At 36.6% G+C, this 26,276-nt stretch overlaps 1 protein-coding gene across 1 annotated transcript in view; it reads left to right on the top strand.

Annotated features, from left to right (window-relative positions):
* The window catches only part of TRPC4 (transient receptor potential cation channel subfamily C member 4), a 225,919-nt gene that overhangs the window by 181,081 nt on the left and 18,562 nt on the right, over window positions 1–26,276 (top strand). Inside the window, 4 exon segments of the mRNA XM_027856922.1 lie at window positions 735–874; window positions 12,980–13,293; window positions 19,174–19,369; window positions 23,241–23,435. Of these exon segments, the coding sequence (XP_027712723.1) occupies window positions 735–874; window positions 12,980–13,293; window positions 19,174–19,369; window positions 23,241–23,435 (845 nt within the window).

Below are 26,276 nucleotides of genomic sequence, written 5' to 3'. Positions count from 1 at the left end.
AGAGAGAGAGAGAGAGAGAGAGAGAGAGAGAGAGAGAGAGAGAGAGAATGAGAATAAGAATAAAGGAGAAAGTTCTGTTTGGCCACATTTATCCCTAGGAGCATTGGAATGTCTGTTGTTAATTCAGTTTGGAGGCAGGACAATAGAATATGTCTATTTGAGAACAGGTTCATACCTTTATCAAAAGGCATTCTTTTCAGTAGAGGAGTTCCATCCTTGATGAGAAAAATGTTGTTCTTGATTTTTCAGATCCTAGTAGGAACTGACTACTTATATCAATTTATCTAAAGGATAAAAATGGAAATTAATCTCCTCCAAAGCATATTTTCTATACTGGCTATAATAGTAACTTAACATTATACAAATACTTTAACATTTGCAAAGTACTTTACACACAGTCATTATCTCCTTTTTTTCTTTGTAACAAATCATTGAAATAAGTGCTGCAGAAGTTAATTCCATTTTCCAGGTGAGAAAACTGGGACTAAGAGAAGTAAAATGACTAGGCAAAGGACATTCAGATGGCAAAATTTCTGAAGCAGAATTTGAACCTCTATCTTTCTCATTCTGAATGCAGTGGTCTATTCATTATACCAGGCATGGCAGATGAATAACCTGCATGCCCTTTATATCTAATCACTTCCTAATGTGATAAAATCAATACTTAATGTTACAAAAATAAAATAAAAGGTTATGAAATCACACTTATAATGAATTTCTTTTTCTGTTTTCAGGTTTTATATGGGGTGAAATTAAACAGATGTGGGATGGTGGACTTCAAGATTACATCCATGACTGGTGGAATCTAATGGATTTTGTAATGAATTCCTTATACTTGGCAACAATCTCTTTGAAAATCGTTGCATTTGTAAAGGTAACTTTTATATTATTCCTGGCTAAAGAAAAGGTTCTGATAATTAGCAGTACTTTTAAAATCTGTTATCGTAAAGATTTTAATTAGTGAAAGCACCTAAACTCTTAGTACATTATCAACATGCTCACAAAAGTCATCTGCAGTGATTTAGGAAGCAATGAATGATTTATAGTCATAAAACTGAATTTTAAAAAGAGAAAAAGATCATTCCCCAATGCCATCACATCTACATCAAATCATGTCTCAGAATTACCTATAAGAAGTGCCTTAATTAGTGTGCTCTTTCAAAGGCTAATGAAATTCCTCCCCTGCTCACATACTGGTTAACATATGGCAACCAAAATATCCATTTTTATCCTTGAGAAAATAATAGATAAAACCTCATAGAGAGATCAAAATATTACACTTATAAAACATTAATATTATAATTTCAGCCTAAATTAATGTAGTTTAATATCATTAAAGGGAAATATAATTTCTTTTTTCCCCTGTTCCCACTCAAGATGACAGTGCTTGAAATCATACACACCCATTACTCCCCCAGGTTTTACACAGCATCAATCTCACACTCAAACTCCACACATCGCATAAAACAGCCTTTGTTCTTCAGTGACTAATGAAATTATTTTGCACTTGATGTAATTCTTCCAACCAAAGTCACAACATCTTTTCTTCTCCTCCTCCTCCTTTCCTTTTCCTTTCCATCCATCTTTTAAGAGGTGTAGTAGTAAAGTTAGAAAAATTCTGAACTTAGATATTGCATTTAGAAGACTGTGCCTGCAGACCTAGATATGTCTCTTTCAACACTGTGTGAAATTGGACAAATTGTAGAATTTTGAGCTGGAGGGGACTGAAGAGATTCTCTAGTCCAGAGGTGTCAAATATGCTTCTGGGCACAATGCTCCCAAGTACAGCTTGAACCAGAACAAAATGTAATTAGGAAATAACAAAATATGTAAAAAAAAAAAACAATAAAAGATAAATAACATTACACTTTAAAAATAAGTCATCACACAGCCAGTATTCATTAGAAGCAGCACTTGAACCCAGGTCTTCTTGGCTCTAGAGCCAGCTCTTTCTCCAATACACTATACTGCCTCTCAAAAAAAAAGTGGAAATAATACATTATCTGACAGGGTTGTGCTGGTAAATGTTTAACAATCAGCTCTGTCTCTGTCTCTCTCTGTCTCTCTGCCTCTTTGTCTCTATTTCTCTCTCTCTCCTTCTTTCCCTCCTATATACATATATACGTATGTATATGTGTGGACATGCACAAATACATATATTCACACATATATACATGCATACATATGTATACACACATACATGTATACACACATGTACAACACACTTTCAAGCTTATTCTGCATTGTTAAAATTTTCTCCCTCAGTTTCTAAAGTCTAGGTGATCAATAAAACAAGAAATCAAGCCCTGCTAATGTTTACACGGAAAATTTAACAATCTTTAGTAGCTCCATCATACCCATTATCTACCCTACTAACTTATAGTTTGTAAATTATTTAGGTCTATACCAGCATAAAGTGATTTTTCATTCTTTCTCCTGAGATGATTAGAGGCTCAATAGAAGTTAAAAAATGTTTAATTTGACTTTGCATGAACATTGAATTCAACTTAGTGATCTGAATGAGCAAATACCTGGCAAACAGGCTGACTGTTACTGATTAGTCAAATTCTTATAATGGATTGCCAAGCATCCTTGCTATTTTCAGGCATAAAGAACTCATATATAGGTGACACCACTATTATGTATTATGTGGGCAGTATAGTTATTTTTTTTTGCTCAACAAGGCAAATTTACTGTTTTTTAGGATTTATTTCATTTTAAAAATAGTGCCAAGACTCACCAGATAACTAGTAAAATCGATTTCCATGGTTTTCATGGAAGTCAAGCTATGTTTGAAGAATGGAAAAGCTTAAAACTTGTGAATTTTTCCTACAATTTTAAGTTATATATTGATGAAGAGCCCATAAATACTAAAAGGATAACTACCTCTGTCATATATAATGCATAATAATAGACCATATGTATTTCACAATTTATAGTTCAAGTCCGTTACGCAAATTGTCCCATTTGAACTCCACAACAATCCTATGAGATAGATAAAGTAGCTCTTGTCACTGTTGTCATCCTACAGAGAAGTAAATTTAGGCTTAGAGAAGTTGTGACTTGCCCAACACTAATCAACAACAACAAATGCAACTAGGAATTGAAAAAATAAAAACCCAGAAACCTGTGTTTTCTAACACCAATTCATTCTTTCTAGCATATGACCCTTCCTCTACATTCATATTCTTCTCTCCCATATAACGACTTGTCTTTTAAGTTATATGGGGACACTTTTCTTCTTAACAAATTGCCAACTAAAAAGTAATACAGTTTTGTTTTGTTTTGTTTTGTTTCTGATCTGGAAAGTTGACGTAGTCCTTAAAATTCAATAAAACATTTTATAACCATTTTTGGTATTATAAAATTGTCTGGAAGAAATATGTATACTGTAAATCTGATGAGAACTCCTTCCATGTTTGAGATCCAGCCATTCATTAAAAAAAATGTTAAATACCTTAGCAAACAAACTTGGTGTAGATGTATGTACAAAGATAATTCTCACTCAGAGAAGGCTTTCTAGAGGACGTATCATTTGATTTGGACCTAATATAATGGATAAGATAAAATAGAGAAAGGAAGGGAGGAAAGGACGGAAGGAAGGAAGGAAGGAAGGAAGGAAGGAAGGAAGGAAGGAAGGAAGGAAGGAAGGAAGGAGTGAAAATAGACAATCCTAGAGACCTAGGTAAAACCAAGCTCAATTATTTAGTGAATTGTGGTACCATTGAAAGAAATAGGGTGACATAGTAGAATATGGAACTCTTGTTGGGAGCCAGCTTGGTCATTTATTACCTGTGTGACCTTGAGTAAGTCGCTTGATCCTCATGGGTCTTAAGTTTCCTGATCTGTAAAATAAGAAGATTGAATCAGGTGACCTTAGATATCCCTTCCATTTCTAGTCCTATTATCCTAAGAAAGAGTTAGTTTAGGAGCAAACATTCAATTTGAGGTGCTTCCAGGATATCCATTAGGCATTTAAAAATGTGGATCAGAAGCTTATAAGAGAGATTGAAGCTGAAGATTTGTATTTGGCAGTAAAATTATCATAAACATTATAGTTGAAGCCATGATAATGGTTAAGACTGTTGGGGTAAGGGTTTCCTGAGAGAAGAGAAGAGAAGAGAAGAGAAGAGAAGAGAAGAGAAGAGAAGAGAAGAGAAGAGCCAATGAAAAAGGCAATGATGTTGTAATCAGAGAGAGAAGGATCTTGACAGCATGGGAGCAGAGAAGGGTTTATCAAGAACACGTAGGTGGCCAATAGTATCAAATGTTATAGACAAATCAAAGGAGAATAAGGCTTACATTTTAGAAGGCAGTTTCCACAGAGTGATAGCAATTCAATAGGGCAATGGATTCAAGAATGAGGGGGTCATAAGAAAATGGAAGTATTAGGGCACAGACTAAAATTTCAAGAAATTTTCTGTTGAATAGAAAGTGAGCTATTAGGAGGAAAGGTTCATACATACATAAATACAGAAGAAGACAACTCATTTCTATAATTCACTGAAAAATGTATCTTTCCTGAAAACAATAATGCCTTACAAAAACTGGTTTTCGCTGTAGACTGACAGATATGAAAATTCCTTTTATATGTTGTATTCCTATCTAGCATCTATCAGGAAGGCTATTCAGGCCTTTCAATATTAAATATTTAATATATCCACCTTTTGTTTTATTACGCTCAAGGATTTTTTCCCTTGACTTCACCCTCGTGTCCTACCTCCCCTCATCCCCTCCTCCACCACACACACAGAAGGAAATTAAGAAAAGACTTACTATATCCCAGAGAGATCATGCAAATGGGAAAAAGGACCCACGTGTACAAAAATATTTATAGCAGCTCTTTTTGTGGTGGCAAAGAATTGGAAATTGAGAGGATGCCCATCAATTGGGGAATGGCTGAACAAGTTGTGGTATATGAATGTAATGGAATACTATTGTGCTATAAGAAATGATGAACAGGCTGACTTCAAAAAAACCTGGAAAGACTTGTATGGTCTGATGCTGAGTCAAGTGAGCAGAACCAGGAGAACATTGTACACAGTAACAGCCACGCTGTGCAATGACTAATATTGATAAATTTAACCCTTCTCAGCAATATGAGGATCTCAGACATCTCCAAAGGCCTCGTGATGGAAAATGCTATCCACAAAGAAGAAAGAACTATGGAGTTTGGATGTAGATCAAAGCATACATACCATTTGCTATTTTTTTTTCTTCTGTTGTTTGTTTCCTCTTTCTCGTGGTCCTCCTATTGGTTCTAATTCTTACTTACAACATCACTAATGTGAAAATATGTTTAATAGGAATGTATATATATAGCCTATATCAGATTACGCTCCATCTTGGGGAGGAAGGTTGGAAGGGAGGGGGAGAAAAATTTAAAACCCAAAAGCTTATGGAAGCAATTGTTAATGATTTAAAATAAATTAATAAAAAAAGAAACAGCTTATAAATATGAAATTACTCATTATGAATGGTCAACACAGGCAATATGGAATGCTGGACAAAGAATTGGCTTCACACCCAGCAAGATCTAGGTTCAAGTCTCATTGCTGACACATACTGGCTGTGTGACCCTGGGCAAAACAAATATCTTAATCTATTAGTGCTCCAGGCAGCTCTCTAAGACTATGAGTTACAGTCACTGTTCAGTCATGTCTAACTCTTTGTGACCCCATTTAGGGTTTTCTTGGCAAAGATACTGGAGTAGTTTGCGATTTCCTTCTCCAACTCACTTTACAAATGAGGAAACTGAAACAAACAGGGCTAATGACTTATCCAGGGTCACACAGTTAGGAATTGTCTGAAGCTGGATTTGAACTCACAAAGATGAGTCTTCCTGACCCCAGATCTGGCACTCTATCCACTGTGTCACCTAGCTGCCCGGTGAGTTGCAGAGAACCTGCCAAACCTCATTGGTAGGAGAGTTTCCTTATCTAGGACTTTCTTCTACTAATGAAAAAATAAACCCAGTTCTCTATCCCCTTATGAATAGTCTAAATAGCAGGCAGTCAATATAAAATAAATAGACCATGGGGCTGCAGCCATCCTTCAGGATAAAGAAGTATGAAGTATTTCTTCAGAATGTCTTGTGATTAATGTATTTGTGACAAAATTTTTGGTCACCTTTCCCTTGTTAATCACATAGGACAACACGCTGGACTGTGCTTTTTGGTAGATATCTTTTAATGTGATTATTTTAGCATTCCAAAAAGAAAAAAAAAAGAAAAACAGTTTGCTTTCAACAGGCGTCCCACACTTTCCAGCTAATCCTCTCTTTGTCCTTCCACATTTCATTCTAATTTCTGGTGACCAATGACCTGTTGTAGGAGAAGGGTCTCCCACACTGGTAAGGACTGCGGTTTCCCTTAGAAAAAGATTTACAGTCTGTGCAGGACACAGTTTCTGCATCTGTCCCTATCTTTCTCTTTTTCTCTCTGTCTCTGTTTCTCTTTATGGATCTCTCTTTGTCACTCTCTGTCTCTCTTTATATCTCTAGCTCTCTGTCTTTCTGTGTGTTTAGGTGTGTGTCTGTCTGTCTGTTTTTGTCTCTTTTTGTATCTCTGTCTCTCTGTCTCTGTCTGTCTCTATCTCTCTGTCTCTGTCTCCTTGTCTCCCTATCTCTGTCTCTGTCTCTGTCTCTCTCTCTGTCTCTCTCTGTCTCTCTGTCTCTGTCTCTCTCTCTATCTCTCTCTCTCTCTTCTCTCTCTCTCTCTCTCTCTCTGTCTCTCTCTCTCTCTCTCTCTTTCTCTTTATGTGAGCCACCAGCCTCAGCCTCTCGGGGTGCATGAATTTAGGCATTCATGGCCTGCCTGGCAGAAACTGTTTCTCGCTTCTGTTAGTTTGTTCTATACTTTTCCTTAGATCGTACCATCTAGGAGGTAAAAATTATAAACTGAACCCTGATACAGTGGTACATATTGTATTATACAACATCCAGATGATTTACAGGCAAAGAGTGAGTACAAAAAATGCTTCAGGTTTCAATGTGTTCCTAAATCTTGGCTTGTAGAACTAGTGGGCTTTGGGATGCATGCCAGGATATCTTGATTCATTTGCATTTTGCAGTGCATGGACTTGTTTTGAAATGTGGTTCTGAGATAGTATTTCTTTCCATAAATGGAATGTTTTGATTATTTGGTCCCTCTTTCCCTGATTTCTGCAGAGGTGTTAGTTAATCCTGAGTTTGTATTGCCTTGAGACACTGTTAAACTGTTCATGCATATTTTGTTAACCTTATTATGCTGTTTCCTCTTTGAAGATCTTTCCTTCTTTTCTATCTTTGAAGTGTTTTTATTCATAACATTTATTTTCAACCTTGTGGTAGACCGAGTATGATAATAATAATGTTACATTCAATTCAAGTTTACAAAGCCCTTTTCTCACAGCAATTTTGTGTAATTATTATTTCCATTTACAGGTGAGGAAACCAAGGCTTAGGGATCTGATCGCTTCCCTGTGGTCACACAAGCTAATCATACTATCACAATCTCAGAGCAGGAAGGGATCTCAAAGCACATAGAGTCTGAATCAGAGGCATCCATCCGTGCCATTTCTCCTGCTCCAGGCCCCCTCACTGGTAGAGGGGTTCATCCTAAGCATGACCCTTGCCTGCCTTTCCTTCTATGCTTTGTTTCATCTTTCAAAATTTAGAAAGGAATACTATTTTAACAAAGATTGTTCTAGCATTAATGCTTTGGTTTTATATAGCCTGTTTCTTCTAGAGAACTCTGAACAACTGTGTTATCATTAATCCCATAAATTCCAATCATCTAGTTAAGGGCAAACATTTCTTCTTCTGTTTCACAGATAGAGAGACTAGAGTATTCTCCTAAATTATGTGATTTTCTAAGCTCATCTTTGTGTCAGTGGCCGTCATAGAGATGTGATTTCCATTATACTCTACATTTGCCTGTTCCAGGTTTAGAAATCTAGACATAAAGTAGCAATGGTAGTACCTAGTGTCTTCACCATATTGACAGGAGAAGATGAAGGAGGGGTTTGGCTCTTATAATAAAGGATCATGAATTAGGTCTAGTTTAAGCACCGCAGGGCAGGGGTTTGACTCAGTATAATAAAGCATGCATTCATTTAGCATGGAAAACGATATGATATATTAGTCAATGAAGGCAAACAAACAAAATCAAATTAACCTATGAATGCCTACTGAAAATAAAGCTTTCAGAAACACACCAAGAAGTAAGAGGTAAGCCCTTCCCCCTGTCCCACTATTGTCTTCTAGATGAGGTGTAAATTCTCTACATAAGGCATGATTTTTGTTTTCCTGAGTCCTCTTTATTCTTTCTTTCTAACCCTCACTCAAGTCCACAGCTTCAAAGTTGTATCAGTAGTGAGTATCTTTGAGTGGACATCTTGGCAATGACAGAAGTCATCTATCTGAGTTGTCCTTTTGGGATAATACTTTGAAAAAATATGGATTCAGACACAGACTAAGAGAGACACAGAAGATGCAGAAGGAGATAGAGGAAATGAAGACACAAATATGTACACATACACATGCACCCCCCACACACACACACCAAAGATACTCCAGACTGCATGTAGACTTGGAGGAAAGCCTGCATATCCATGACACCTCTCTCCATGAAAACACACGCACCTAGCAATAAGTACCACATAGAGATATGGAAATAGAGAAGCAAACTTCAATAAGAGATAAAGAAAGAGAATTTGGTGCCTCAGTGAGAAAGGGGAGAAGAAGAGATGGAGACTCCTGTCCTCACCTGAACCTTAAAAAGGGTCTGCATATTGAACCATTTTTATAAACCCAAAGGAAAGGAAGGATGAGTACAGCAGGGAAATATGCTCTGTGGAACAATCAAGCCTCATCCATTTGGGGATTAGAACCATGATTCCATTATTCTGTATATGTTTAGATGGAAGGGGGACTTGACCAAAGGGGAAGATTTCTTGATACCCTCCGAAAAGGGGAGGAGAATTGAAAGGGTCAGGCATGAACCCCTTCTGTCTTTGTGCTGGGTTAGAAAAAAACTGATCATGTCTTATGTCTTTTTTCATTTTGGATACTTACAGAAGAACTAAAAGCCCTTGTGCAGAGAGAAAGCCACAAGCCAAATTTTGGTATAGCCAGAGGAAATCTTAGGTGGGGCAAGAAAACAACTCATAAGAATTATTGTAGAGAAAGGTCCCCAAAGAGAGTCCTTTGTGTTAAGAGGCCAGAGTCCAGTTAACATAGGGATTTCATGATATTTGGCAAGCCACTTAACTTCTGTCTAGCTAAGTTTTATCATCTGGAAAATGGAGATAATAACAGTACTGATAGTCCAGTGAGTTTTGAAGATAAGATGAGATAATATTTGTAAAGTATTTTGCAAATCTTAAAGCCCAATATAAATTATAACTATTATTATTATTATTATCATTATTGTTAATTGCATAATGAAATTGTAAAGATACAAACAGCTTATTTAGAGATGTAAGAGTTGGGCAATCTATATCTACATACTTAAATTAGAATGAATGAGTTGGGAGAGGAGAGAAAAAGGCAAAATTAAGAATTTAACAGAAAGATAATGTGAATAATGTTAATTGTTATATAACTTGAGAGAAGTACTACATAAGGAACCTCTAGGAGCAGCAAGGTGGTACAGTGGATTGAGTGCTGGCCTTGGAGTCAGGAAGACTCATCTTCCTGAGTTCAAATTTAGGCTCAGATACTTACCACTGTGTGACCGTGGGCAAGTCATTTAACCATGTTTACCTCTATTTCTTCATCTGTAAAATGAACTGGAGAAGGAAATGGCAAACCACTCCAGTATTTTTGCTAAGAAAACCCGAAATGGGGTCATGAAAAGTCAGACATGACTGAAAATGACCGAACAACAATAAAGTAATAGTATAGTGGGTATAAATCAGGAGAAGATGGATAAGCCCCTTGCTACTTTGAGCAAAGGAGACTCCTGCTTAAAAAGGGAGCTGCTTCTGTATAATAGGAAATATACAATCATGCCAAAGATGGGAACAGGCCAGACATGGACCAGGAGAGGAGCCAGTGCTGGATCTGTAAAGTCCCTGAGGGAAAGAGCTAGCACCAAGTAGAAGCACAGAGCTACAGGTGGGCCTGGAGAGAAGCCTGCGCTGAAAGCCCTCTCCCTTTTCCAAAGAAAGCAGTTGGGCATGGATTGAAATACTTAACCAACAATGAGATGAGAGAATGAAAGATGGAGGGAGAAAGATCTCCAGGGTTGGGGTTTTTTTGCTTGTTTTTGTTTTTGTCAGAGAATCCCAGAAATGAAGAGCAACAAGGCTCAGACCAGGCATGTACTTGTTTGACGTGAATGACTATGAAGCAAACCAAAAGAAGTTCAATTTTGGGGGGAAGGGGTGTAGAGATGAAATTTTGAGAACAAGGGAAATTTCACCCTGGGAACCCAAGTCAGAAAATTAGGCAGAAAGTTTGGTTGCTTGGACAGTCATGGTCCAAACATGCATATGGTGAGTCCTGCTATTATATATGTCCACCTGGATTGTCTAAATGTGATTCATAGGAAGGCAAGGACTATGTCTCTGAAATTTTGCCCATCTCTCTTCAATGGAGACCAATTCTTACCTTGAGAAAAGCAAGAGAAAGGTTTATGAGATGGGGCTGGTTATCATATTCTCCTCTTAAAAGGAGGTTACCAAACTAGAATTCTATTTGGCACCCTAAACATTGTTGGTCTAGGGGCATGATTTTTAGGTTCAAAAGGGCAAAAAAAACTATTAGCTTCCCTGGTTGCTATCTCTTAAAGGGGGAGGGTAACCCAAGCTTTTACCTGAAGCCTTGACTCCTTTCCACCAAATACTAGATTCACACAATAGCATTGTAAATAGGAAATGAGTAAATCCATTTATCCAAGAAAACAGAACTCATGGAAGTTCTATGGTTTGGAATATGCCAGAAAATAGACAAAGAGTGAAAACCTCTTTAGATAAGATTGAGATGAGATATTACTCAACCAAGAAAAGATACCCTAATTTCACCCAAGAGGAAATTACCCAAAGTCCCTTGGGAGGCAAGCTGAAAATCAGGGACATGTTGAAGAGCTAACTTCCCCAATCATGTTTGCCAGTATCAAAGGCATATTCTCTCTCTCTCTCTTTAGAAAATGAATTAAAAAGAAAAATGATAATAATATTGGTGGAACCAAGATGGCATTAAATTCTTTAAACTAACTGCATGTAGGACCTCTCAAGAACCACTGTCTGCAGATAAAATTAGAGAGGAAGCATTTTACTTGAGTGATAATTTCAGAATTGCAAGGAAAACAAGAGTTTTCCATAGAAATAAGAGAAATCCCTTCTGTACATATTGCCCCTGCTTTCTTTGCCTTAGTAGGAAGAAAAATCCCTCCATTCCTAAGGTTCTCTATTGGTAATGTGATAGCTATCACTACTTACCAGCCTCAGTGACAATTAATTGGCTAATATTGGTAACACCATCTGGTGGAAAATGTACAAAAAGAAGATTGCAGGGTGATCCAAAAATGGATGTGTGTTCATTCTGGCCTCATTACAAACGAGAATCCTATTATCTGGATCTGTTGTTTTTAAATGACAATTGTGAGCAAGAACAGAATCCAATGTCTTCTCTAGTGCTTTCCTGGCCTCCTCTTATCTCCCCCTCCCCTTGTAGTGAAGCACATTAGTGTTCTTCAGTAAAAGAAACAAGTTTAACTAAAGGATGCAGGGGAAAATAAGTATTTTCTTTCTCCCCTGTTCTTTTCTGATCATAACCTTGCTATCGCTTTGAGAAATCAAACTCAATTCTGACTTTGCTCTTAATTTACCAATTTATTGCTGCTTTTTGAGTCATAGTGCAAGTCAGGCTTTACAAAAAAAGACAAAACTGTACTACCCACAAATTCTACTCAGTTAAAGAGTTTCCAGACAAATGTACTTCATCCATCACTCCCACACAGAAATCAACTTGGTTGGACAATTGTGTAACTCACTCAGCAGTTTACTAATTTTGTTATTACTTACTTTTTGCCATATAATTATTAATTTTCAAATATAGTTGATGGCTTTTTTTAATATGTGTCCATCTTGAGTCCCCACCCCTACAGAAAATAAACAACAAAAAAAATCTGTCCCATGACATATGCAATATTTCACACCACCTATTTACCAAGAGGAGGACAGTACGTTTCATCATCCATTGGAAATAAGATTGGTCATAAATCTGCTTGTGATGAATCTGGAAGTTGAGTTGCTTTTTAGTGTTGTTCTAATGCATAGTATTGTAGTCAATGTGCATTGTTCTCCTACTTCTACTATCTTTTCTCTTTATCAGTTCACTATAAATGTACGTGTATATATATATATATACATACACAAATACATACATATATATGCATTTGTGCATTGCGAGGCTCATGTCAGTGTGGACTATTTCCAAAATGATTGACATTTTAGCTCAAAAGTAGAAATATATTTAATCCCTTAAATAATTTTATTTGACATATCTTGAATTATCCCATTAAGTTTTTGTAGATATCATTAAAACAGTGTGCGGATATTTTTCTTCCTAACACAAATTTTTGTTTTTATGGCATTCCCATCAATGCCCCACGCCCTTAGGCTGTCACTATTAGCCAACGTTTATAGTCATACTTGAAAGGAATCAGAAACCTCCAATGTCCTAATCTCAAAGTGTTATGGGGATAAATACAGTGCCCACATGAACAAAGATACTAATGCCACAGTCAGATGAGTATAAACCCCTATGAGATGCTTTATCCAGATATTAGTGTGGCACAAAATTAGACACCATTTTATTCTGGATCAGATTAATATCATTGCAAATGTGGAGGAAGCCTTAAAATGAAAGATTGTGCTAGAGATGCTAAAACAGAAATATCAGGGAGCTGAATTTTACATGTACATGTATCTATGCATGTATACTAAGCAGATATGGTTTACTCTCTCTTTTCTTCTTTTCTGTTCTCTCCAGTATAGTGCACTTAACCCCCGGGAATCTTGGGATATGTGGCACCCCACTTTGGTGGCAGAGGCTTTATTTGCTATCGCAAACATCTTCAGTTCTCTGCGTCTGATCTCACTGTTTACTGCCAATTCTCACTTGGGACCTCTGCAGATCTCTCTCGGAAGAATGCTGCTAGACATTTTGAAGTTTCTGTTCATTTACTGTCTTGTATTGCTCGCTTTTGCAAATGGTTTGAATCAGCTGTACTTCTATTACGAAGAAACAAAAGGAACAAATTGCAAAGGAATACGGTGCGAGAAACAGAACAATGCCTTTTCCACGTAAGTTCCACGGACGTTTCTATTGGTGGGTAGCTCAGGACTGTGTTAGTACAGTGTCATGTCTGAAAATTACGAAATCTACAGCAGCTGTGATAGAATGGGAACTATGAGTCAGGAAATGCATCTGGACAGAGGTTTGCGATGTGCCAAGGACAGACTGAATGACAATAAGCAAGTTGCTTCAGTTTCATCACTCATAAATCAGAGATGATTGGTTCTGCCCTGCCATCCTCACAGGGCTATTGTAAGATGACAATTGTGAAAGCATTTCATAGCTGTAAAGCAGTACATAAATGTAATGGTGCTACTAAAGCGGAACAGTTGTTTGTTGTTGGGTTATTTTTTTTTTAAAGGTGCTCAACGTAGAAGAGAAGGAAATGTTATTGGACTCACAATATTAAAAAAATGTTTAAAATATATTTAAAAAACAAAGCAATACATCGCTATGCTTTGTTTTAAAGACCACCATGACATTTTTCTTTAATATCTCATAAAAATTAAATGTTTTATCTTTTTAATTATTTGAGAGTTATGAAATCAAAGAGTGGTGTGAGAATTGAGAAACTTCAAATATGATATTGCATAGTTATTGATGAAACAAAATAATTTAACACAGGCCTGGGAAGATTGATGCTCAAGATCTTAAACAGAATGTAATGTTAACACTGTACTAAGTGTTTTACACTGATTTCATTTGATCCTCACAATCTGGGGGGGGGGAGGAGAAGAGAGTTACTATTATTATTTGTATTCTACAGATGAGAAAACTAAAGCAAACTGAGGTTAAGTGACTTGCCCAGGGTCACACAGCTAGTAAATATCTGAGCCCATATTTGAACTCACATTTTTCTGACTCCAGACCCAGCACTCTATTCACTGCACCACCTAAATGCCTCAGAGATTCCTTCTGAGACCCTTTTGTCATTCTGAGAGTCTATGAACTAACTATACCCCTTATTGACTCATTTGTGTGGCAGGACTGGCTGTCTATATAGTCTATTGCCTTGATAACTACTATTATTCTTTTTCTAGACACATATTTAAAATACATTGCCTACTTCTGTACCTTAATTCATCTAGGCATACTGAAAAATAAAAAAGATAACATATGCATGTTGACATTATTATCCTTTATGTCAATTGTTTTAATATACTATACATTGAGGCCCTTAGGTCTCCTATATTAAATATCTCCAGAAAGCATGACTTAGATAATTCCTCTGTCTCCTTTTTAAGTTATTTTTTATTCTCTTATTAGCTATTCCTTTTCACTGCTGTGAATGTTACTGTGTATAGCAACCCATACTCCCCACTGTTTCCATTGACCTTTCAATGGTAACCTAGGAAGGACTGAAGATCATGGAAGGAAATCAGATCACCATAAATCATTGTATTTATTCCAACCACAATTCCAAATCAATAGGCTCCGGGTGGGAGCCTTAGAGTGTCTATGCCTTCCTAGTGGAAAGTACTTGGACTTCGTGAGAGTTATTTTCCTTACACTCCTAGCCCTATAGCAATCACTCTTTCAATCAAGAAATATATAGTAGGCACCTAATCTGTGCCAAGAACTGCACTAAACACTGGAGATAGAAGTACAAAGAATGAAACATGCCTACTTCCAAGGAGCTAACTTTCTAACGGGGAAGACAACAGTACATATTTTAGCTATATGATGATTAAATAGACAAAAAATAAGTAAAGATAAGTTAAAAGTAGTAAATGCTAGGTAGTTTAGAAGGCATAAGCAATTCGAGGAATCAGGAAAGGTATTATGTAGAAAGTAGTGGTTGAGGTATGTCTTGAAGGAAGAAAGATCCTTTTACAGGGATGTGAGGAAGGAGGGCATTTAAGAGATAGGTCATGGCCTATGCAAAGGCACAGAAATGGGATTGCAAGGAGACACATTTGTCTCAGTCATAGAGATCAGCCTGGGGGAGTGAGTAATCTACAAAGAGGAGTAATTAACAAAGAGGTTGGAATCACATTGAGAAGGGTTTGAAAGGCCAGACAGAGAAGCTTAAGAGGTTTTACTGAGTAAGAAAGATATGGGTAGTGAAAATTATTTCATTGTTTTAAAAACAAACTGTATCCCTAATGTCCAGAAGAGCCATTGGCATATAGCAGATGCATAATAAACAATTGAGTGATTAATTGATGACCAGATCTGTGCTTAAGAAACATCACTTTGGTAGCATTATGGAGGATAGAATGAAGATGGGGAAGATGAGGCAGGAAGATCAATTAGGTAGGTAGCCACTGAAACAGATTATAGATTAGCTTAGAGGCATTGGGGGCTTGAACTTTAGTTTAAGCTGTGTAGAGCTATGGACCTAGAATCAAAAAGACCTGAGTTCAAGTATGGTGGGACCCTGGGCAAGTCACTTAACTTCCATCTGCCTCAGTTTCCTCATCTGTAGAATAGTGGTAATAATAGCACCCATTTCATAGGGCTGTAGAAATAATCAAATGAAATTACACTTTCAAACCCTAAAACTGTATAAATACGAGCCATCCAAAGTGGCGTTTAGTTGTGTGAGGAGGTGGGATACATATATGAGAAATGCAGAGGTAAAAGCAGAAAGATTTAACAACTGATTAGTATTTGCAGTGAAGGAGAGCAAGCAATCAAGGATATGAGGAGCCTGGAAGAAGAATAGTGCCTTTGGCAGAAATATGGTAATTTGGAGTGGGATGAGTTTTGGGAGAAAAGATAGAATGTTCTGTTTTGCATATGCTGAGTTTTAGATGTCTCAAGGACATTCAATTTGAAATGTCCAACAGGCAATCAGTGGTGTGGGGCTGACACTCAGGGAAGAACTGGGGTTGGATATATAAATTTGCAAGTCACTGGCAGAGAGATGATAATTAAACCCATGGAAAATGATGAAGCCACCAAGAAGGAGAGTGTAGAGGGAGAAAAAGGCTGTGGGAAATACCTACAATTATGAAGCATAATATGGATAATTAATCGGCAAAGGAGACTATACCTTATATTTGGGCTAGTAGGGCTTAAACTATCACAGAATTGAGTATATTGCTATGTGCATTTCAACGTCACATATTATTGGTGCCTGAAGAATAATACTTTTGTGTCTTTTTGTTACTTTATGTTCTATGTGCTTTTCCATTTCTATTTTATGGGGAACAACCAGTAAATGTTATTTCCTTTAGTGTTATTTGAACAAGAAAATAAATTAGTTGTTAAAAGGCTTTGGGAAATAGTTTCCACAAGAGACAATGGGTTAATTGAATGTAATCCTAGTAAGGGAAAAAATATCTACTTAAATTTTGACATAAACACCAGGATATATTCTTTAAACAAAGAATATCAGTTGTTGAAAGGGAGTTCTGACCTTGTCTGGGAGAGTTTCAATTCCTTATCTCAGTACAATTTTAGGAAAGTAGTTCCTATGAAAGAAGGCAATCCATATTGAGATTTATTTTGATCCCTTACCTGTGGGCATTGATCAATTCAATTAATTTGGGGATGACACAAGATCCAATGATGATGAAAACCTGGGATACTGAAATCTTAACTAAAGGTGGATGGGGGGAGATAGTTTTGATTTGACAAAACATCAGGTTGTTAACACCAAGATCAAAAGGCTTAATTCAAGAATCTGCTAAACATCATTAAGGTCAGTGAGTGATACACAAATCTAAAGAATGATTCCTCTTTGTTAAAAGATATGGAAAAATGAGCGTCACCTCAGGAAGAAAACGTGAGATAAAGGGATACTTATGAAATTTGAATTTAGTTTTTATTTTTTAATTCAAATTGAAAAATTCAAATGAATGTTTCACAGAAAGCTTCTAAATATTGCTGATGTGACAGATGGGAATAATTTAGGTATGAGTAAATAAATACTTCCCAACCATAACAATAACATTTATTTTGTAGCACTGTTTTAATTTGACATTTAAAAATCACTTACTAAAATACTTACATCAGTTGGATTATGGAAGCTTTAGTAGGCAGCATGTTTTATTTAATGTTTATCTCCTTCTGAACTGTTATGTGTTGGAGAAACACAAGCTGAAGATTTGTATTTGTGTATTAACAGTGAGAAAACAGTGTTTGGCAAAGGAGATTAAGGAGATCATAGTGGAGATGGAAAGTTCAAATATTGTCCAAATAACACTATTACTTTAGGTCAATGATTATTAAAGTTAATAGGAACAACTAGTTCATTTCCAAGAATCAGATTTGCCTCTTTGGAGTTGAAACTTCCTCAGATAATTAATTCCTTAACCCAGTAAATTGAATTGTTTACCCTAGTATTGTAAAAAAGCAACGACAACACTAACAAATAAATCATTAGGCATTTTAGTCCAGTAAAAAAAGGTAAGATTTACTTGCTGTCTTATGAGTTCTAAATTTAGGGAAGTAATTAATTATTCTTAGTTTTTTTCTTATTTGAGAGGCATTGTGATATCGTTCTTCTTAAAATTGGGAAATACAAATGCAAATCCTGTTTCTGACTCTAGTTGTGTGACTTTGAACAAATCAATTCATCTCTTGGTACATGATTCCCCATCAATAAAATGGGGATGTTAAAAAATTCCCCACACCTCAAGGGGTTGTTGTGAAGCATGGTAGAGTACTAGACCTGGATTGAATTCAAATCTTAACTCAAACTTTTACCACAAGTGGCCCTGGCAAATCACTTAGCCTCTTGACCCCATTTCTTCATTTGCAAAGTGAGGAGGTTGAACTACTAAGGTCCTTTCCAGCTCTAAATCTGTGATGCTATAGGTGCTTTGTAAACCTTAAAGTCCTATAGTAATGTAAATCATTTTTGAGGCAAGACATTGATGGGCTATGAAGACAGTATGTTCTTTTTATCTCCATGAGATAGGAGCTTATTTGGGAATGTTTGTTCTTCATGAAAGGTCACTAAGTTCATGTAGAGTTTGCTCATCTGTCTGTTTGTTTTTTAGGGGGAAGTCTATCTGACATGTAGTGAGGACCCAGGTGAAGAATTGTACTCTGCTGGTGCAGATCAGGGTCTACTTTGCCACAATTTACAGTATTAGAGAGCTTGACAGGATTTTGACAGGTTTAAAGGGACTTGCCCATGTCAATTTGTGTCAGAAGTGGGGCATGAACCCAACTTATTCTCACTCCAAGGCCACCTGTCTATCCATCATACCATACCACAATGTAGAATTAATTTTTTAAGTCATCCAAAGGGTTAAAGGTGAATAAGAAATTGTTTACATTTTGATTTCCAAACCTTCTAAGACTTATCCATGCCTCATCTTGCATGCACAGGAAATGGGTAGTAATATGATTTTTTTAACAGTCTTAAAGGGGAGAGGGGAAAAGAGAGACAGAGACAAAGAGAGACAGAGAGAGACAGAGAGACAGAGACAGAGAGAGACAGAGAAGAGTTAGAGAGAGAGAGAAAAAAGACAGTCAGGACACAGAGAGAAATTAATTAAAAGGATAAACTTAATTTCCTCAAATCTATAACTATATAACTCATCATTTTTCAAATGTTACTAGATGAATATGTAGTATTCTATTCAAAGGTTTACTACTAGGGACCATTTTCATCTGAGGAAGAATTAGAATCACTCATCTGGAAGTATGACTACAATGTCCTTTCTTTTTCTTCTATCAATTTTAACTCATACTTGTCTAAAATAATGGTTCTGCTGATAACATCATTAATCAAATGAACATAAGAGAAAAATGTATATATACATATATATGTACATATATGTATATATACACAGATATATATGTGTGTATACATGTATGTGTGTATATGTGTTGTGTATGTGTATATATATATATATATGTAGAGAGAGTTTTATATTATTCTTAAGGTGTTCTAATAAATATCTTTAATTGTGTTTTATCTTCCCCAGCCTATTTGAGACACTTCAGTCTCTATTTTGGTCTATATTTGGGCTAATTAATCTATATGTGACCAATGTCAAAGCACAGCATGAGTTCACAGAATTTGTTGGGGCCACAATGTTTGGAACATACAATGTCATCTCTCTAGTTGTTCTACTCAACATGCTTATTGCGATGATGAATAATTCTTACCAACTAATTGCTGTAAGTAAAATTATTTACTTTAAATTCAGTATTTTTCTTGAAGTATTTTCCTTTTTAACTATTCCCATATTCCATGAATACATTTGGGAAATAACTTTCAGGAATGACCAGTTTAAAGAGACAGAGTGAAATTGTAGAATTTTGTGAGCATTAGTCTAATTTATTTTTCATTTCCTTCAGTCTTTATTTTTCTTTCCTTTAGAGAAATTCATCTATGTCTATGTCTTTTCTTCTTCCTCTCTTTTATATGAATGAATGAATAAAAATAATTTAAGTGCCTACTATGAACCAAGCACTGGAGATACAAATACAAAAGCAAAGATTTCTTGCTGTCTGAGAAGTTACATTCTGATAGGAGGAGACAATATACAAAGGCAACAGACATAGCCTAGCACTTCAGGGTTATAGCAATTAAAGAAAGATGCACAAATTTATAGCCAAGCAAAATATTTTTCCCTAAATTAATGTGCACATGTAAACAAAAGATCATGGCAGAACAAGACAGAAAGCAATAAAGTCCTTCTGATCCATGTATTTCTATCTTATAAAGCAATTCACAAGTACAATCCACTCTGAATTTTGACCCACAAGTTGCCAAATTTTCAATGTATATAATTTCAATGGAATGCCATTTTTGTTCCCATTCTTTTACCTACATATCATTGCCAAAATTATTTCAATGAGAAACCAACTCTGAATTGTATTTATGAAGGCAGAACGGTTTCCACAGTATACCTATCACAGATGAAATACTGCAAAAAAACTATGTAAATAAATGCTTTCTAGGTAGTGCTTCCTAGACTTAAAGTCTTACAGAAAGTCACAATGTCATATATGTCAAGTATTAGGATTTACGAGAGTTTCTGACTTACTTCTGATGTAAAATATTTTCCAGACAACTATCTTACCTGAAGATTTAGGGGGAATAATAGTTTATTATATTGATGATCTAAATAGTTGTATAATGTTCTTCTAGCTAGCTTACATTCAAAAATCCAAGTTCTGTTTGTCAGAAGGGAAAAAAAGAAGAGACTTAGAAAGCTCTTAATTATCACAGTTTATGCAGAGAAGCCACCCACCTGTCAAAAAAATGTTGATCCAGCAAGCTCCAAAATGTCCTTATTCTATACAGAAAGTAAAATGAGACAATAGTAGCATGAGATTTGTCCTGATGCTGAGGGAAAGTCTTAAAGAATAATGAGCAAATCATTTTCCAAGCTAAACTGCTGTTCCAGGAGAGAAGATCCTGGAAATGAGAGAATCAGATGAGATAATATATGCAAAACATTTTATAAAACTTAAAGTGATGTATAAATTATAACTGTTAATATTCTTCAAGCTACTACTACTACTATTACTATTACTACTAATAATAATAATGAAACTAGAGTTTAAATCTCATGGAATTCTCCACATATACTGCCAACTCAGTATACTCACAAGCACAAATTTCTGTCTCTCTCTCTCGACTCAGAAATTTGATACTAAATTCAAAAATAATCTTGAGCCACTTTTCCTTTTCTTTCATCTATTCACCTCCCAGTAAGGATGGTCCAAGAGAAATACAAGGTGATGTAGAGAGGAATTGACATGATGAGAAAAGGCCTAAGCAGCAGGAAACTTGCCATCACCTCTGTCTTAACCCTTTCTTCCACTTGTTTGCATCACCCTCTTGTAGCTACTACCATATTCCTTAACCCAGGCCTATGAAAGAAATTAATAAGAAGAAAAGCAAAAAAAAAAGTGATGAGTTTTAGAAAAGTCCTCACTCCCCATGAACCATGCTAAAATCACACCTGATGTCTTGCTGGTAAACTGAGGGACAGAAATAACTTTAAAGTTAAATAACTCTAGTCATCTGCATAAATCCAGGGAGGATTTATACTTAATATTATAGATCTTATCCACACTGATGGCTCTGATTTGCCTAAATATTCTCTAACATCTGGTCAGAATATAAAAAGCTGTTTGTCATTTGTTTTCAAAGGAGTATAAAGGGGGAGTGGCCAATTGGCCTAGCCCATACACCATGCTAAGATGTACCTTTCCTGCTGGGTTTAAAAACAAAACAAAACAAAACAAAACAAAACATACAATGCTGCCTGGTTGTTCTCTGCCTCATTCCAGTCCAACCCAAGTGACCAAGGGACAGAACCTAATTCCTAACCCTGGAAGTCCTTTTCTCCCTTTGTGAATCCCTTATGAGGTTTACCTTTTATCTGTTTCTCTAAGTTCGGTTCCTTTCTAGGGTCAACAGCCAGCACATCCATCTGTCATGTGGGTCCATGATCCCCAAATCTCCTGCGACAGTCCTTCCTCCTTCTGTAAATGTTTCTTCTGCTGCTGATCATTAGCTTTCTAGCAGACTCTGCTACCAATTCCGTTTGTTGGGGAGAGGCATCTTTGATGGCTTTGCTGGATCTCCAGTTGTCATTGGACACCTGGAGACTCCCATCTTATTCATCCTAAATCAGGAAAGAATAAATACAAAAGAAACAAAGGCAAGATGTGCTGGCAGACACCTGGTGACCAGGTGGAAGGAAATCTGCCCTCCCCCCAATAGACAGTGCATAGCAGTCTTCCTCACTCAAGAACAAAAAAAGGGAAAAGAAAAGCACACAAGGACTGAAAAGGTGTACAGCAGTCCTTCTGTATGTGATCTCAGTTCTAGCTTACTGCCTTCTGAGTCAGCAGTCTTTCCCTCTCCTCAGAAAATCAAAAGGCCCCATTACCACACAAGACCAGCCCCTAGTTACCCATGTCTGAAAGTAGACTAACAAGCATCCACATGTTGGATTTGAATCAGGCAGAGAATACAGCACATGTTCTGCATAACCTACTGAGAAGGACAAATCTGAGAATTCTCTGAGGACCAGGTCCTAATTGGTCAATCCTCCCATTGCAGAAATAAGTTCATTGTGTCAATGATCACCATTATTTTTCAAGGAAAAAGAACAAGCCTGATTTCTGCATTATAATCTAATTAGATGACAGTAATATGATAGACTGCTTTCAGCAGTAAATAATAATAATATATTTGAGGGGAGCATCATTGTGAGAATGAAGCATAGTCTTAGCTTAGAGTCTAAAATCTGAGTCCTATATTAAATTCAATGACACCTAATGATGTGAGTCTCTAAAATAAATCTTGTAAAGATGCAGCATGACATAGTAGATAAAGAACTAGCCTCAAAGTCAGGAAGATTTGGGTTCAAATCCTACTTTGGATATATGCTGACTCTGAACAAGTCATTCAAACCCTATGTGCCCCAAGCAACTCTCTAAAGATTTTAACTTATAGAATAAGCATTGATCTCTATTGGTAGAAAAAGTTTCCTCATTGGGAGCTCACCATACCATTGCAATCACAGGTCCAATCCAAAACTATATTAAAATAAAAGTGTGCCTGGGACTTCTACCAAATGTAACAAGCATAGGTTTTATTCTATAGAGAAGAAGAATGCCATATATACATAATTTATCACATTGTCCCATTCCCCAATCCCCACTCCAAAGCTATCTATAATTGATGTTAGAAGATTACCTTCCTATTGAATGATGATACAGGTGACTGTCTTTCTTCAGTTAATACCTTATCATTGCCAACCTTTTAATATTGAATCATTGGGACATTTATTTCACTTAAGGAAGGAAAAAGAGACTTGATTACTTGTATTTTTTTTAACTAGGACTAACAGAATCCAAGGTAGTTCTCAGGAAGAAGTACAAGTCTCTTTCTGGTGAGGAGGGGGAGGGGCAATGAAGATTGGAGTGAAAGCTCACCATCAATTAGAATGGTTGTGGATTAAGGTAGAAATCTAGTTCTGGCAATTAGGAGGTCAGTCAGTAATTACCATGTTCTTTTGTTTAGGACCATGCAGACATTGAATGGAAATTCGCACGGACAAAGTTATGGATGAGTTATTTTGAAGAAGGAGGTACTCTGCCCACTCCCTTCAATGTCATCCCAAGCCCCAAGTCTCTTTGGTATCTTCTCAAGTGGATTTGGACGCACCTGTGCAAGAAAAAAATGAGGCGAAAACCAGAAAGTTTTGGAACAATAGGGGTAAGAATACAGAATGTTAGTATTTCTCTTCTCTCTCACTTCTTTCACTTGTTTGTATAAGAATCTCCTTTCTTGCTTAAAGGTACCTTTAAAGGAACCAAATTAACCTGCTTTGTTCTTATGGATGACAAACCCACTAAGCGTTCCCATTGCCTCACTAAATACTCCTATCATCCTCCCACTCTCTTGTAAGAATGTATATTACTCAAGCACTGATTACATATGTGGTTCAGCAGGTGATGCCCACCACTGTGACCTAAGTGCATTGTTCCTATTGCCAGCAGCAATATCACAGGGTTTTCAATTGCCAACAATTTTGCCGAATTACTGCATTCACTTTGAGCCATATTAGATGCATAATAAATGAGGATGCGGCTACAAAAATTGTATTTAGGGTAATTAGAGAGATGGAGAATTGAATTTTTGTAAAAATGTGCTAGAATAATAGAGTCAGAGCATTAGAAGGGACCATCTGGACCATTCTGTACCTGAACAAAAATTTCCTCCACAACGGACCTAACAGGTAATCATCAAGCCTTTGCTTTGAGAACTCCAGTGGAAGGGTAACCCACAATCTCCTGAGCCAGCCTATTCTATTTTTGAATAGCTCTAATTATTGGGAAGTTTTCTTTATTCCAAGCCTAAATTTGTTTTTTTTTTACAATGTACAATCATTGCTTCTATTTCTGCCTTCTAAAGCAAGCAGACCATATCTAATCCCTTCAATTACTTAAAAACAGCTCTCATGCCCCCTACCCACCCACCCATCTTCACCTTCACTAAGTTATCTTGCCAGCTTTTTTTTTTCCCTGTGGATCCTCACATGCAAAATCATGAGACCTCACTCAATCAAATAGACAGATGATGACTGATATGTTCACCATGCTCTGGACGCTCTCCAGGTTTTCAACATCTAACCGGGGGGTGGGGGGGCCAGGGTGAGCAGAAGGAAGATGGTAAAGAAAAGGAAACCAGTGGTCTAAGCTCTCCCTAAAACCCTTCTGAATACCTTTAAATAATGTCATAAAACAATTCCTGGAGATGCAGAACCCATAAAAGGATGAGGTGAAATAATTTTCTAGCCAAAGACAATTTGGAAGGTCATCAGGAAAGGTCTGTCACACCTGGGTGAGAGTAGAGCATATTCCAGTACAGGCCTCACTGGCACAGACCAGAACCCAGCAAACCATGAGCATGCCTTGGGAGCCACTGAATAAGTAGCGGCAGTAGCTGCTTCTGGAGCTCTCAGCCCACAGATGGTATAGGGGTCAAACCACCGGTTAGAAGGAGATTAAAGGGATCTTTTTGCTAGCACTGAGGCAGAAATCTGTTGCTTTGCCCATATTTGGATCAGGGTCCCAGTCCTGGGTGGCAGTCCAGGGCAAGAACAGGCACTGGAACAACAGAGTTGTAGCCACAGTGGAGCAGGGACCTTCCTCACAGTTCCAGGGCAGAAAAGAGTGCTTGCAGTCACTCACAGACTAGAAGCCAGGCCAGGAAAGGAGCAAACACCTCTCCTTATATCACGTTACCTTGGAAGAACTAAAAACTTACTGTTGCCTAGGAGTATCTCTGAAAATAACTGCACAAAATGCCTTAAGCTTGGGGCAGTCCTACCTGGAAGGAGAGCCATACTTTAACAAAGACTTAAAAGTCAAGTAATAGGTTGGGGAAATGAGCAAACAACAACAAAAAATATATATAGAAAGTTACTATGGTGATAAGGAAGATCAAAACACATACTCCAAAGAAGATAACAAAGTCAAAGTTCCTACATCCAAAGCCTCCAAGAAAAGTATGAATTGGTCTCAGCCTGTGGAAGAACTCGAAAAGGATTTTGAAAATCAAGTAAGAGAGGTAGAGGAAAAAATGGGAAGAGAAATGAGAGTGATGCAAGAAAATCACGAAAAATGAGTAAACAGTTTGGTAAAGGAGACACAAAAAAAATCTTAAAAAACAGACTGGGCCACATGGCAAAAAAAAAAAAAAATGGAACAAAAAGCCAGTAAGGAGAAGAATGCCTTAAAAAGCAGAATTGGCCAAAAAATAAAGGATGTAAGAAAATTCACTGAAGAGAACTCCTTAAAAAGTAGACTTGGCCAAATGAAAAAGAAGGTACAGAAGCTCACTGAAGAAAATAATTCCTTAAAAATTATGATTGGAGCAAATGGAAGCTAATGACTTTTTAATATATCAAGAAACAATAAAACAAAACCAAAAGAATTTTAAAAATAGAAGACATTGTGAAATATCTCATTGGAAAAACAACTGACCTGTAATATAGATCCAGGAGAGATAATTTAAAAATGATTGAACTACCTGACAGCCATAATGAAAAAAAGAGCTTAGACATGATCTTTCAAAAAATTAACAAGGAAAACTGACCTGATATTCTAGAACCAGAAGGTAAAACAGAAATTGAAAGTATCCACTAATCACCTCCTGAAAGAACTCCCCAAAGGAAAACTCCTAGGAATATTGTAGCCAAATTCCAGAGTTCCCAGGTCAAGGAGAAAATATTGCAAGCAGCCAGAAAGAAACAGTTCAAGTATCATGGAGCCATCATCAGAATAACAAAAGATTTAGCAGTTTCTATGTTAAAGAATCAGAGAACTTGGAATATGATATTCTGGACAACAAAGGAGCTAGTATTATAACCAAGAATCACCTACCCAGAAAAACTGAGTCAAATCTTTCAGGGGTAAACATTCAATGAAATAGAAGATTTTCAAGCTTTCTTGAAGAAAAGACCAGGGCTGAATAGAAAATTTGACTTTCAAATACAAGACTCAAGAGAAGCATAAAATGGTAAACAGGAAAAGTAAATCATAAGGGACTTAA

Source organism: Vombatus ursinus, unplaced genomic scaffold (genome assembly GCF_900497805.2).
Source record: "Vombatus ursinus unplaced genomic scaffold, bare-nosed wombat genome assembly UNPS02011700.1, whole genome shotgun sequence".
Taxonomy (NCBI): Eukaryota; Metazoa; Chordata; class Mammalia; order Diprotodontia; family Vombatidae; genus Vombatus; species Vombatus ursinus.
The sequence above is the reverse complement of the archived record's forward strand: the minus strand, read 5'-3'. Positions and strand labels throughout refer to the sequence as shown.